At 51.0% G+C, this 14,890-nt stretch overlaps 1 protein-coding gene across 3 annotated transcripts in view; it reads right to left on the bottom strand.

Moving 5' to 3' along the window:
- Window positions 1-6,699, bottom strand: part of RAPGEF1 (Rap guanine nucleotide exchange factor 1) — a 138,531-nt gene extending 131,832 nt beyond the window's left edge. For all 3 annotated transcript variants that reach the window (XM_060013914.1, XM_060013915.1, XM_060013916.1), the window contains exon 1: window positions 6,407-6,699. In XM_060013914.1, the coding sequence (XP_059869897.1) occupies window positions 6,407-6,467 (61 nt within the window). In that variant the 5' untranslated portion in view covers window positions 6,468-6,699. The remainder of the gene's footprint in view (window positions 1-6,406) is intronic.
- Window positions 6,700-14,890: the final 8,191 nt, after the last annotated feature.

Raw genomic sequence — 14,890 nt, 5'->3', positions numbered from 1 at the left:
CTGCCTCTCATCACTCCCTAGAGCTCTCCCCACAGAGTGTTCTGGGAATTTCATCTCAGCCCCCTCATCAATTTTCGGAAGAACACACCAGAACACTGATCAATGTATATGGTTAACAAAGAACCCCAACTAAATGCATACCCTTATCAGAGTATTGGTCCTACTAACTTACCAAGAAACATCTCAATTGGCAATTCAAAACCCAGAAGAAGCTCCATTTAAAGTTGATTTTGAGACTTGGAATCAGAAACCTAAGTTCATTCTTTAACAACATGAACTAAATTCACTAGTAAATAGTTTCTGAGCACCTACTACGTTGTAGGTACAGTGATGGCAACCCCGTGGTGGACCAGACAGGCACACTCCCTCGAGGGGCTAATGGTCTATTTAAGACTGTATTTGTTGATTTTTAACTTGAGGAAAGGAAACTGGGGCTTTGGTTTCTGAATGAGCTAAACAATATCGTTCTATCCAAAGGGTTTATCTGGGGTCTTCGCACGGAATTCACTATCTGCTAGAAGAAGAGAAGGCACGAAGAGCCTAAAGGAAGGCGGATTTGGAAGAGGAGGCTGAGTGCATCCAGGAAGTGGGTCTTCACACTGTGCCGGTGGAGGATCCAAGGAGGGGCCTCAGGGGCCACAGCTGAGCGGTAAGGACTTGCTGTGTCCAAAGTGCTCCCCATTGACGGTTGGTTAAGAGCTTTCCTATTTGTTATAAAAGGCCTGATGCTTTAAGACAAAACAAGGAAGCACTAATTTTAGATTCTCCCTCTCCCCGCTTCATGGCACTGATGGAGAAAATGAGACCCAGAAAAGGGAACGAATCTCCCAGGGTCACAATTGCGTAAATGGTCTAAAACAAATGACCACAAACTAAGATGACAGATGCCTTAATAATTCACAAACTGTTTTTGTTTGTTTGTTTCTTTTTAAATCATAAAACAGCCTCTGGGGCAAGGTGGATGACAAGTCAGAGGAACACCTGTCCCGGCAGCCAGGCGCCCAGTCGGGGCCGCGTGGGTGCGGTAGCGGAGCGGCCGGCCAGGCCGCTACTCCTTCCAGCGCGTCATCTTCTTATGGCAACGGGAACACACTCAGCTGGACTGAGGTAAGCCCCAGCCGGCCCTGTGCTCAAGGCACTCTCCAATCCGGGCTGGTTTGGGAGATGATTTTTCTGCAAACTCATCCATGACTCATCTTTACAGGCCTCCTATCAGGTCTGCTGGCTACAAGGAATCCCATTCAAACCACCTCTGCCAACAGCTGCTCAGGAGACCAGGAAACACTGGGGTTGCTGCGGCTGCTTTTTTAAGACATATTTAGCCTGCACCTGTGCTATTTTAATCTCCTTACATTACTGCTGGTGATATTAGTATCATACGCAGCCTAAAGACTGCATTTGGCCTACCTTAATTTAACAGAGATTTTTTTTTTTTTGTAACACCAGAAAAGAAACTTAGAAACATGAACAGTAATTAAGATAAAGTTACTGTGTCTCCAGCAACATGGGAAGCTCTAAGCAGTGCTCTGGAAAAGGGCTGGCGGAGTTGGAGCAGAGGTGGGTGCCCCGCTGCCTTGCACCGCACCAGAGCGGTGTGACTCTGGGCAAATCACCAACCTTCCCCAGGCCTGAACTGCCCTCAGGGTAAAACGGGGATAACTGGCCCTGCTCTAGTCCTCAGGACTTGTTTTAGGGATCAACTGAAATGACGTCATCTGTCAATGCACTCCAGGCGGAAACTATAGAAACTGCACAAATATTCAAGACCGTCTCGATGTTACCAGTGGACCGAGAGCCCAGGAGGACCAGGCTCCTGCTGGCTCCAGGCCACCGCAAGGCAGCACAGTGTTTGCCAACGAGGAGGGTGGAGGGTCGCAGTAAGTGCCACAGGAGTGAGGGAATGAATGACTAGCAGGTGCCATGAGAATGCTGTATTTATTGATTGGATACATTTTGAGCACAAAGACTGATAATTGTGGGGGGAAAAAAAGGAAGTGTAAAATTTGAAAGGAGTTTAAAATTGATCAAAATACAGTAACCGCTGATCTACAAGGACTCTTTCCTAGGCCAAAAATGTGCAGCCTCGTGTGACAGACTGCACTTGTACTTTTTATCTGTTCTGAGAAAATACATAATGACAAAAAGTTACTATGACAGCAGACAGTGTGAATTTTTCATTTTAATTTATAATGAAAGCATCTTCACACATTTGAAATACACAGCACCTGAGCCTGAGACACCGTATTTATTCAGTCCTTGGGCAGGGCACTGGCTGAGCCTGCTGCCACTTCAGCAGCCCCTCAGAGTAGCCTGAGGCCACAGGGGGCCTAGAGTGGCCGGAGGGTTCGGTAATTGATGAAACTCCTAGACAGACTCCCAGTGGTCTGCTGGAAATACACAGCAGGGAAAGAACGCCCCCAAACAAACAAATAGAAAAACCTGTGTAATTTATATCTTCATGACATCTACTTTTGTTGTCTGCCCCAGTTGGATGGTATGGCCCAGGAAGCACAAATCTTTCTTGTATCCCAAACACTAGAAACTCTGGGCCTTTGGGAGGTTCTGGAAAAACTGTTTGATAAATGAACTGAGGAATGAGCACTTGAGACTCTCTAATGAGTACAACCGGTGAAACTGAGGCCACCTTCTTCCCTACGCCCCCTGCTGCACCCAGCTAACGGCTCACCTGAAAATCTCAGCCCCTCACAGAGGCAGCTCCCACCGTGAGTCTGATGGGATCCCTTGTAACCCCCCCAGCACTCCCCACACTGCCAGAGGTAAGGGCCTGTGTGGCGGCATGATGCCCGCCGAGTTCACCGCTGGCTCCCAGAGCCTTGCACAGCACCGGACAGCAGGAGCTCGATCAGTGCCAAGCAAGGGGATCAAAGAATGAATCCATGAAGGAATGGGGCAAAGACTTCGAAGTCCAGGTAAAAAGCAAACAAACACCAAACACGAGTGATTTCTGCAAGGAGAGGGATGCAAACTCAAACGTCAACAGTCCAAGTGGGAAGCAGGAATCAGCGCTGGGGCTGGCAGGAGGAGTGGGAGGTCCCCGCCACAGTGGCCTCGTAGGAACAAGCGCCCAGGGTTACTAGAGCTGCTCATTTTCCAAAAGAACCAGAAACCTGAGCTTTGTGAGTCATTTCCTGATTGTTAAATACTGACCATCAATTCTTTCTTTTTTCTCCAAGAACATGTATGGATCACACACAACACATCTATTGCCTGAACCCAGCCCACAGCCACCAGTCTGTCACCTCTGTTCACCAGGCAAGAGAGGTGTTTCAGCTCCAGAAGCATTAAGGCTTCAATTCCCTCCACTTAGTGCATTTACTGGGAGTAAGCATGAGCACACTGAGACCCACCATAACTGCGAACACGCCAGAACCAGGTTCACTGGTCCCCCAAAGTGGCCTCAGCACTGCACACATCTCCCGCCAGTGTGGGTCCTCCAGAGCAAGTCCGTCTTCGTTCCCAGGGAAGCGCCTCTTCTCCTTGCCAGGCCTGCCTGAAAGCTCACCCCGGGAGCTCCCTAATGTGTCTGGCTCCACTCACTCCCCGCCTCCCCATTATCTCTGGAAGACACCAAGGAGCCTCCCCCTCCACTCCAGCATTCTTCCTGGCCTTCCAAATTCAACCCTTCTCCACCAAGCCTAACTGGACTGGCCCAACCAGCTAGCAAGCTGATCCTGTGCCACCCTCTGGAACCCAGACTGTCTTCATCCCCCACCGGGCCCAGAGCAGATAACCGAAGACAGCCAATCTGGTCCCTACAGAAGGGTAGGCCCTCCTAGGAGGGCAGCATGTATGACACCCCCATCCCAGGCAGGCACTGCTCAGTAAGTAAACAGGTTGCAAAGCAGCACGACAGATTCAAAAAGATCTCCCCCAGAGGCTGAAGAGGCTGCAGCTCACGGGAGGTATCAGGTGGGAAGGATGGGCAAGAGTCTAGGGCTGTAAGGGATGCACAAAGTTTTCCTTTACACTCAAAAAACCTGGGCTCCCTTAAGCCCTGAGAAGTGAAAGCACTGGTCCTATTATCAGAGAGAAGAGATTGTGAACACATGTAAGCAACTCTTCTGCTCAAGTCAACAGAAAATAGCGAAACCTGACAACAATGAGCACTGACTGGGTGTCAGGCTCTATAACTTCCCAAAGACTGCTCACCTGCTAACAGGAGGCGCCACTTCACCTAAGGACCCTTCCTTTAAGAAACACTTTGCGGGTGACTTCACAGTAGGTCCATTTAGAAAACTCCAACAGAAACCGCATGGGAAATCTCATCAAAACACAAAGTTGAAAGCCACCCACAATGACCAGCAGAAACCACTGAGAAGGTGTATCCCTCATTCCAGAGTGTCCCAGGCTTCCTTGACAGTTGTGTGTGAATCACAGCAGAAGACCTTACACTAGAAGGACAGACCTCCCGCTAGCTCCACGTGACGTGCCATCTCTGGTCTTGCCAACCTCAGCACTTTCAGCTCAGCTGCCTCCCACCACATGCATCTTCCTCCTGAGACTTCCACAACCCCTGCTTGGCCTCTTCCCCCACCTCCAAGTGGGGCACACTCGCCCTCCTCCAGAGCCTTCCCCATGCCCTCAGCGGCCAGGCCACCCCTCACCTGTGCCCACGGGCCCCGCCTCCTGCTGCTCCACAGTTCCCGAGGCCTGGCAGTCCAGGGGTGATGCTGGGGCCAGCTCTCCCACCCACAGACAAGCTTCTCCGAAGGCAGGCACCCCTGGCTTCTGCATCTACTACAGCCCCCGGCAGATGGAGGTGCCCAGGGATAACCTGGGCCAAAAAGAACTGGCCTCAGGCCTCCTTTCTCCAGGGAGTAGAGGATGCACGTGACAGCTCATCTGAGAGGGCTGAGCTGGGGAAAGCAGCCCGTGGGGTGGCAGGTGCTTTTCACTGTGCTCTTTTGGCTTTTCGTGATTTACAAATTTTTCAATTATCCTTATAATTAGACAAAACCCTGTTAATGTTGAAAATAAACCAGCCAAGTTTCCCATCAATACCATTCAGAGACACGACGCATTCTGAGAAACACTGCACACGTTAACCAGAGGTATTTCTGGAACGGCATGTGTGCTGGGAGGAAACTCCTGGTCACTGGACACGGCCCTGGGCCTGAAGAACAGTGACAGAAACACCCAAGAAGCAGCACCTGAAGCCAAGGGCCCTGCCCCCAAGGAGGGCACCCAGGCTTCCACTCAGAGAGCAGGGCATCAGGGCCCGGCCCGCTGTCCTCTGGCTGGGCGGCCTACGAGAAGCCATTGAGCCCCCAACCCTGTCAAAACCGGGACCACGTTCTCTGTCACAGAGAATCTACGAAGATTTAATAAGACATACGTTTAAGGTGCTCAGCACAGAGCCGGATACACAGAAAACCCTCAAAGAAGGCGACGAAAATTTCCTTCCTGTGCTCAAGCCACAGCCTGCAAGTTACACGGCCGGCTCGGTCCACTTCCGAGGCGCCTCTCCGAAAAGTGTCCTGGTTCAACCTGGGAAACCAGCAACTTCCAAAATCAGTGTAACCTTCCCCCTATCCATCCCCCTAAGCTCCCACCTTCCATAGCTTGGCTGCCAAGCTTGGCTGACAAGGTACCAGGTTATGACAACCAGTGATGTCCCCGCTAGGGAGCCCAGGACCGCCCGCCTCCCTCACCTGCGACTCAAGGATGCGCCCTGCAAGGTGTCGCTAATTAAGCTCTGGGCCTCAGATGCACGGCCCGAGTAGAATCTTTGGAGACTCTTATTGCCCGTCTGAGCAAAACCCAGCTAACCGGAAGGCGAGGCTCCGAGATTTCTAAGGAGCACACAAAGGGATGGGGTTGGCATCAAGACTTCTAACCCACCCCCAACCCAACCGGCTCCCCACAAGCCCCGCTTCCAGGGCTCAGCTTGATACCAGAGGAGAGCTCCCCCGCGCCCTGAAAACGCCCAGACACATCCTGCCCACTTCCTTTGAAGCCTCCGAAGTGGATACTTCTGGTTAAATATAAACTCGAGACTCATCAGAAATGACACATTTTATGGCTCTGCTCTGTTCACTGCCTGAAAGACGACCGCCCGCCGCCGGGCCACTCGGGCACGCGGCCGCGGTCCCTGCCCCGTCCCCGGTCCCATCCGTTGTCTCAAAGTTAACACCGCGGGCCGAGCAGCGGGCACCTACCGGCCCGGCCGCGGGGCCCTGCGCCGGCACCCCGGCCCCCGCCGGCCGTGCGCCCCGAGAAGCGCCGCGCGGCCCGGCCCGCCGCCCGCCCGAGACGCGCCCCGGCAGGCCCGGCGGCGCTTTCACTTCTGCTCCCGGCGCGGCAACGGGCCCGCGCCCCCCGGGAGCCCGGCCGCCCGGCCGCCCGCCCCGAGCACGGGCCGCCCCGCGCCGGCCGCGCGCCTCACCTGCTTTCTCGATCTTGCCGGACATTTCCGGGCTGCGCCGGAGGCCGAGGCCGCCGCTCATCGGGCCCGCGCCGGGCCGCTGCGGGGCCACAGGCCGGCGCGGCCGCCGCTCGCCTCGGCCCTGGCTCGCCGCGCCTCAGACCCGCTCCGGCATGGCGGGCTCCGCGGGCCGCGGCCTGTGCGCTCGGCCAGCGGCGCCCCAGCCCGCCCGGGGCCGCCGCCGCTCCCGCCGCCAGCCGCCGCCGCTCCGCCTCCTCCGCTCCCGCCGTCGCCGTCGCCGCCGCCGCCGCCGCTTCCCCGGGCCCGCGAGCCGGCCGCAGCGCCGCGCCGCCGCCGCCGCCCGCCCTCTGGCCTCGGCCGCGGCCAGAGCGCCACCTGCCGGGCGGCTGCCGCGCCGCCGCGAGCTCAGCGCCCCCTGCCGGCCCGGAGTCTCCAAGCCAGGGCGAGGGACCCACCCCCTCGACCCCACCCCCCACAACCGGCCTGCACCTGGGACTCAGCGTCCCCTGCCCGCGCGGAGCCTCCATGCCAAGGCCTGGAGTTGGACACCACCCCAGACTCAGCCTCCTCTGCCGTGGAACCCGAGTCTCCAGCTCAAAGCCTGAGTCTGATCCCAACCAGGACTCAGCTTGCCCTGCTGGCTGAAAGCCAGCCACTGAGACTCCCCCGAGACTCAGCCACCTCCCCTCTCCCCCGGCTGCTGGCCTGTAGTCTCCATACCATGGCTTGGGACTGACACCCCAATCCAGGGTTCAGTGCCCTCCCCTGCCCAGAGCCTGGCATGCCCCCTGACAACTTGGAACACAGAGCTCCCACCCAAACTCTAGCCTCCATGCCAGGCCTATGACTGACGCCACCCAGGATTCAGAGCCCCTTGATGGGCCATAGTTCATGGCAAGGCCTGGGACCAATCCCCGCTCCGTCCCTCCATCTGGGTCTCGGCAGCCCCTGCTGCTGAGTCACCTGGCCAGTGCTCCCTGCCCTCCCAGAGGCTCCAGGCCGGGGACTGACCTGACCTGTCCCCTTACCTGAGACTCAGCAGCCCCTGACGGCAGGAGCCACCTGGCCAGGTCAGGGCCAGACTCCCCTGCAGGTTCAGTGTCCCCAGAGGCCCAGAGTCTCCCTGCCAACGTCTGGGTCCAACCCATTAGGACACAGCGACCCCTGCCTGCTCTACTCTTTTGACCCCCAAATGGGGACCAGGCTATCCTCCAGCCTGGGTCTCAGCTGTGGGCCTTTTCTAGCATGGTGACGAGTTCAGAAAAAGTCATTGGTTTAAGAATCAAAGATCCTACTTAGGGCTAGGCACTGTGTGAGCTGCTATGGGTCCTACAAAAATGTGCACGATCGATTCTTCCCTCCAAAGAGTTTGTAACTTGGGGAGTCAAAGTTAAATCATATAATGCAAGTATAAATAACAACAAATTTTAGTAACACAAGGGATGTTCACATCCTGCCCCCTGCTCGCTATTCTTGGCCCAAGATGGAGTGCAAAGAAGTAACACAAAACAAATTCGGTTTTCCCTCCTGTTTCCCTCAGATAAATAATCTGGTGATGGGAACAGGGTTTGGAAGAGGTGGAGGGAGAAGGAAAGGTAATTGACGTTGCAGAGATTCCTGTTCGCATCTGCCGGCACACTCTGGCGGGCCCGCTGATTCTGTAACTGAGAGCTGGCCCTGGGTGGCGGCCAAATTTCCAGAGTCCTCAGTTCCAGCTCTCTAGGGGTCAAAGGCAAAGCCAAAGATTGACAAATTCGTCTCTCTTTTCGAGCTGATGAATGGCTGCTCTGAGCCAGAGCCACACTGCTCAGCTCTCATGGCAGCTGCATCGTCAGGCAAAACTGGCCCTTGGCCCCAGACCACCTCTCACCCCACTCCCAAAGCCGTCCCCAATTCTTCTAGGCTTCTGAGTCAGTCTTTTAGGTCCAAAAGTCTGGGTGCAAAGCAGAAAATCAGTCTGAATAGTAGGCCCAGTCAGGGGTTCGTGAGAGTGGAACCAAATATATTCAATAAATCATGACATATCAAATGACGAGACATTTTCAAACAATAAAGTACTTTATAGGGACTTCTCTGGTGGCGCAGTGGTTAAGAATCCACCTTCCAATGCAGGGGACGCAGGTTCGATCCCTGGTCAGGGAACTAGATCCCACACGCATGCCACAAAGGAGATGGTGAGTCGCAGCTAAGGAGCACACATGCCGCAACTTAAGAAGCCGGTGAGCTGCAACTAAGGAGCCTGCCTGCCGCAGCTAAGACCCAACATGACCAAAATAAATAAATAAAATAATATTTTTTTAAAAAGTACTTTATAAATGGACATTACTGTTAATAAGGGTCATGGAGCTTATGTAATAAAGGTTATTCATCAAAGGTGTTTATAGCTATAATAGAACACATGCAAGGTAATGAAAGCAAACAGATTCCTACAGCTTTGTTCTTCCTACCTTACAGCCTTCTCTCATGCTGCTCTTTTTGTCTAGAATATGCTCTCTCCCTCCTCTCTACCTGGCTAATTCCTAGTCATCTTTCACTTCTCAGTTTAACTGCCACTTCTACGGGAAACCCTTCCCTGACACCCCCCCCCCCAACCCCATTAGGGCCAGTTCCCTGTACTGGTCAGGATGCTGGATTTCAGTGTCAGAAACCCAGTTAAGCTCAGTTAGGGCAAAAAGGGAGTTTGTTGGACATCATAACTAGCAAACCAGGGTTACAGCCAGGACCAACAGCTACCTCTAGGCTCTGAAACTACGACATCACTCCTCTGCGTTGGCTCTATTCCCAACCGATCTCTCTCTGTGCAGTGGCTGAATTGGGTACCAGCTGACTCTCCTTAGCCTAGTTTGAGTCACATGCCTGTCGCTGAGCCAATGACTGCAGGTGGGGGGTGGGGGAGTAGGGTGCATAAATCGGCCAGGCCTGAGAATTGCACCAAATGCAAGAAACATGGGGAGTGGATGCCACAGAACCAGCAACTGGGAGTGGGGACGGGTGATTCTCAAAGCAATATCTGGAGAAGAGATGCTGATGAGGCAAAATCCATGGACATTCATCTTGGCACCGTGGAGGGTTAAGAGCCTTGCAGAATCCTATATGTCTCCTTGATAGCACACACCTCCATACAGTTCTTTAATTTCTTGTATCTGTTTAACGTCTGTCCCCTTCAGGACACTCTGAGCTCCTACAAGCATGGACTGTCTCATTTGTACCCATGGGATTTTAATTTATGGAGGTGACTGAGTGACAACAAGGAGAGGCCAACGCCGTTGAGAGGAGAATTTATTACTTACATTTCCTGAGAGAAGGGGGCACACCACACCATGCAGGACCACATGGGGAGCACCAGGGTGGTCAGGAGGCAGAAGCAGGAGTGAGGGGAAAGCTTAGGACAGAGTCTTTATTGGGTTTTTTTTCAGGAAAGGCAAGGCAGGGCAGGGTAAACAGGTTAGGATTGACTAGTGTGAATAATTCCAATGGGCTCTGGAAAAAGGGGTGCACTCTAGTTGCCTGGCCCTGGGATAACCTAGGGCAGAGGAAATATTGGTGTGGTGTGTGAGAGTTATATAACAGATACAAGAAGTTAGAGAACCATATGAAGGCAGGCATGTCCTCTCATAAGGTGACTGGGGATGGGTTGGTTTGCATATGAAAGGTGTGCTCCCTCACCTATCTCTAAGAATTGGCTAGACTCTCCCAAGCCAGCAAGACTTTTAAGATGTCAAAACTTCATGAGACAGACATGGAAAACAAACTTATGGTTACCAAAGAGGACGGGGAGAGGAAGGGATAAATTAGGAGTTTTGGATTAATATATATACACTACTATATATAAAATAAATAACCAAAAGGACCTACTGCATAGCCCAGGGAACTATACTCAATATATGTGTGTGTGTGTGTGTGTGTGTGTGTGTGTGTGCGCGCGCGCATAACTGAATCACTTTGCTGCACATCTGAAACTAACACAACATTGTAAATCACCTATACTTCAATTAAAAATAAATAAGTAAATATAAAAATAAAATTTCAATGTAAAAAAAAACCACATCATAAGATACAGAAAATGAAAAACACTATTAGTACTAGGACCATGTCTGGCTTATGTACATGGCAGCAACACAGGGAAGGAACTCAATCAGTACCTGCAAGGGTGCTTCTGGGCCCTCTCCCAACAGTCCAGCTAAGGATGAACCAGATGACCACTACACAGCTCTGCAGAATCCACGGTGGAAGGGACAGCAAGGTGGCCAGGAGCCTGCTAAGAGAGGCTTTTTAAGAAGGGGCTTTTGGGGCTTCCCTGGTGGCACAGTGGTTAAGAATCCCCCTGCCAATGCAGGGGACACTGGTTTGATCCCTGGCCCAGGAAGATCCCACATGCCGCAGAGCAACTAAGCCCGTGTGCTACAACTACTGAGCCCACGTGCCACACCTACTGAAGCCTGCACGCCTAGAGCCTGTGCTCCGCAACAAGAGAAGCCACCGCAGTGAGAAGCCCACGCACCGCAACGAAGAGTAGCCCCCACTCGTCGCAACTAGACAAAGCCCGCTTGCAGCAGTGAAAACCCAACACAGCCAAAAATAAATAAATAAATAGATAGATAGATAAATAAATAAATAAATAAAAACAGCCAAAGGAGACTGGTGGCTCCAGGGCTCATCTCAGATTGGATTGTTGACAATCACTTCACACGTACCTGCCTGAACTCCCCAACCGCATGGTCAGTTCCCTGAGGACAGAGATGATGTCTTCACTACATCATTATTGCAGATCAGAAGGGGAGGTGGAGTCCATTAATAATAGTAGCAATGGTATGAGGGCTGCTTGCGGCTGGTCACTGCTTCAGCCCTCACAGTAATCCTGGGAGGGTGGGATCTAGATCAGGGAGTATTTGTTTGGTCATATGTTACAGATACCAATTTAATAATGGCTCGGCGAAAATAATTTATTAGAAAGCACGCAGGTGTCTCACGGGTAGAACCGAAGGGCAGGAAGTGCAATACCTCACCGGCACCTGAACTGCCCACACGGCCCCTTATCCGGCCACCCCCAGGTCCCTTCCTCTCCCACCTCAGCTAACAGACCAGACCCATGAAGGATGCTCATTCCCAAACCTGAGTTCCAAGACAGATGATCTGATTGGCCCAGCTCCAGTCAGAGGCTCACCCCCGGTCCAATTGGGGCTGGCCAGGTGGATAGGGTTACACAGTCCAAACAGCTGCGAGGCTCTAACCCTCCTGGTCTGGTGAAGGAGGGCAGCCACGTCCATCTTCTCCACTCCCTAGGCTGAGTGGGTTACACAGAGACACACTTCTAGTAAGCAGTCAGTCTGCTCCACACTTTTTTTTTTTAACTTTATTCCCCCCAGGCTCATGTTTTAACCACTGTGCTACAACTTGCCTAACCCAGACTTCTCTTTAGGTACCCCACAGTATTTTACATGACGCTCCGTATTTGTTCAGTTCAGTTCCATTCCATTCACATAGATGGCATGTCCTCAGCGTCCTGGCCTCGTGAGAAAAACAAAGACAAACAAGATCTGGTTCCTGGTCTCCAGGAGCTCCATGGGAATTGGGGGTGGAACTCTCAGTCCCCAACAAACTCTTCTATGAGACTGGCTATGATGAACATTCCAGTGGGGGGTGCCCACCATGTTGTCTGGGTGTGAGGGTATTCATCCCGATTCGGAGCACCAGGAAAGTCCAAATAGAGGAGACAAATGTTTTAGTGACTTTAGAGGACATTAGTGATTTTGTTTTCATTGAGATTTTGCTCATTATTCATTCCTGTGAGCATGAGTTCCCCCACACTCCCCCATGCCCCCAAATGGTTTAACCCCAGATCTGGTTGCCGTGCTCGGGAGACTGGGGAAGTGTCCACATACACCCTCAAAAAGGTGGGGACAGATGTCTGGGTCATCACTCCGTGATCTAAATGTGGTATCTCCCAGACTGTTCCCAGCAGAGCAGGCAGTACATTGGCTTCACGGTACTTTGGCCTTTTCTCGGGCAAGTTAACAGACTTCTTGCTCTGGGTGCTCGAAAGCTAGTACGAAACACACGCATTTTCAATCCTGACACATAAGGTAACCACAGCCTCGAGGATCCGATTAAAATGGGATGGTTGAGCCCACAGCTGAAGCCCGCCAGTGTGCGAGGCCTGGGTGCCGTCATTTTCTTTCTTTTTTTAAAAAAATTTATTTATTTTATTTAATTTTGGCTGTGTTGGGTCTTCGTTGCTGCACACGGGCTTTCTCTAGTTGTGGCGAGAGGGGGCTACTCTTCTTTGCGGTGCACGGGCTTCTCACTGCGGTGGCTTCTCTTGTGGAGCATGGGCTCTAGGTGTGCGGCCTTCAGTAGTTGTGGCACGCAGGCTTAGTAGTTGTGGCTCGTGGGCTCTAGAGCGCAGGCTCAGTAGCTGTGGCGCACGGGCTTAGTTGCTCCGCAGCATGTGGGATCTTCCTGGACCAGGGCTCGAACCCTTGTCCCCTGCATTGGCAGGCGGATTCTTAACCACTGCGCCACCAGGGAAGCCGTGCTGTCATTTTCTTAAACAGTTCAGCAAACGTTACACATGGCCTGCTGAAGGAGGAAATTATGCAAGAAATGTAGTAAATGGCGACTAGCAAATAGCAGAAGCACACAAAACACACATCTCTCCTGCCCCCTAGTGAACATTTAAATTTCTAAACTCCGTTGGTTCAAAGCCATTTTTTTAAAAAACATCTTTATTGGAGTATAATTGCTTTACAATGGTGTGTTAATTTCTGCTGTATAACAAAATGAATCAGCTATACATATACATATATCCCCATATCTCCTCCCTCTTCCGTCTCCCTCCCACCCTCCCTATCCCACCCCTCTAGGTGGTCACAAAGCACAGAGCTGATCTCCCTGTGCTATGCGGCTGCTTCCCACCAGCTATCTGTTTTACATTTGGTAGTGTATATATGTCCATGCCACTCTTTCACTTCATCCCAGCTTACCCTTCCCCCTCCCTGTGTCCCCAAGTCCATTCTTTATGTCTGCATCTTTCTTCCTGCCCTACCCATAGGTTCTTCAGAACCTTTTTTTTTTTTAGATTCCATATATATGTGCTAGCATACGGCATACGGTATTTGTTTTTCTCTTTCTGACTTGCTTCACTCTGTATGACAGTCTCTAGGTCCATCCACCTCACTACAAATAACTCAATTTTGTGTCTTTTTATGGCTAATATTCCATTGTATATATGTGCCACATCTTATTTATCCATTCATCTGTCGATGTACACTTAGGTTGCTTCCATGTCCTGGCTACTGTAAATAGAGCTGCAATGAACATTGTGGCACATGTCTCTTTTTGAATTATGGTTTTCTCAGGGTAGATGCCCAGTAGTGGGATTGCTGGGTCGTATGGTAGTTCTATTTTTAGTTTTTTGGGGAACCTCCATACTGTTCTCCATAGTGGCTGTACCAATCTACATTCCCACCAGCAGTGCAAGAGGGTTCCCTTTTCTCCACACCCTCTCCAGCATTTATTGTTTGTAGATTTTTTGATGATGGCCATTCTGACTGGTGTGAGGTGATACCTCACTGCAGGTTTGATTTGCATTTCTCTAATGATTAATGATGTTGAGCATTCCTTCATGTGTTTGTTGGCAGTCTGTATATCTTCTTTGGAGAAATGTCTATTTAGGTCTTCTGCCCATTTTTGGATTGGGTTTTTTGTTTTTTTGATATTGAGCTGCAAGAGCTGCCTGTATATTTTGGAGATTAATCCTTTGTCTGTTGCTTCATTTGCAAATATTGTCTCCCATTCTGAGGGTTGTCTTTTCGTCTTGTTTATGGTTTCCTTTGCTGTGCAAAAGCTTTTACGTTTCATTAGGTCCCATTTGTTTATTTTTGTTTTTATTTCCATTTCTCTAGGAGGTGGGTCCGAAAGGATCTTGCTGTGATTTACATCATGGAGTGTTCTGCCTGTGTTTTCCTCTAAGAGTTTTATAGCATCCAGTCTTACATTTAGGTCTTTAATCCATTTTGAGTTTATTTTTGTGTATGGTGTTAGGGAGTGTTCTAATTTCATTCTTTTACATGTAGCTGTCCAGTTTTCCCAGCACCACTTATTGAAGAGGCTGTCTTTTCTCCATTGTATATTCTTTTCTCCTTTATCAAAGATAAGGTGACCATTTGTGCATGGGTTTATCTCTGGGATCTCTATCTTGTTCCATTGATGTATATTTCTGTTTTTGTGCCAGTACCATGCTGTCTTGATTACTGTAGCTCAAAATCATTTTTAAGAAAAGCAAAGTAATATTATTTTACAAATCTTTAAGTGTGGTTTTTTTAAAAAATATTTATTTATTTAGGCTGCGCTTGGTCTTAGTTGTGGCATGTGGGATCTTTAGTTGCGGCATGCAGACTCTTAGTTGTGGCATGCATGTGGGATCTAGTTCCCCGATCGAGGATCGAACCCTGGCCCCCTCCACTGGGGGCACGAAGTCTTACT

This window comes from Delphinus delphis, chromosome 6 (genome assembly GCF_949987515.2).
Source record: "Delphinus delphis chromosome 6, mDelDel1.2, whole genome shotgun sequence".
Taxonomy (NCBI): domain Eukaryota; kingdom Metazoa; phylum Chordata; class Mammalia; order Artiodactyla; family Delphinidae; genus Delphinus; species Delphinus delphis.
Note: the sequence above shows the minus strand (reverse complement) of the source record. Positions and strands in the feature narration are given on the sequence as shown.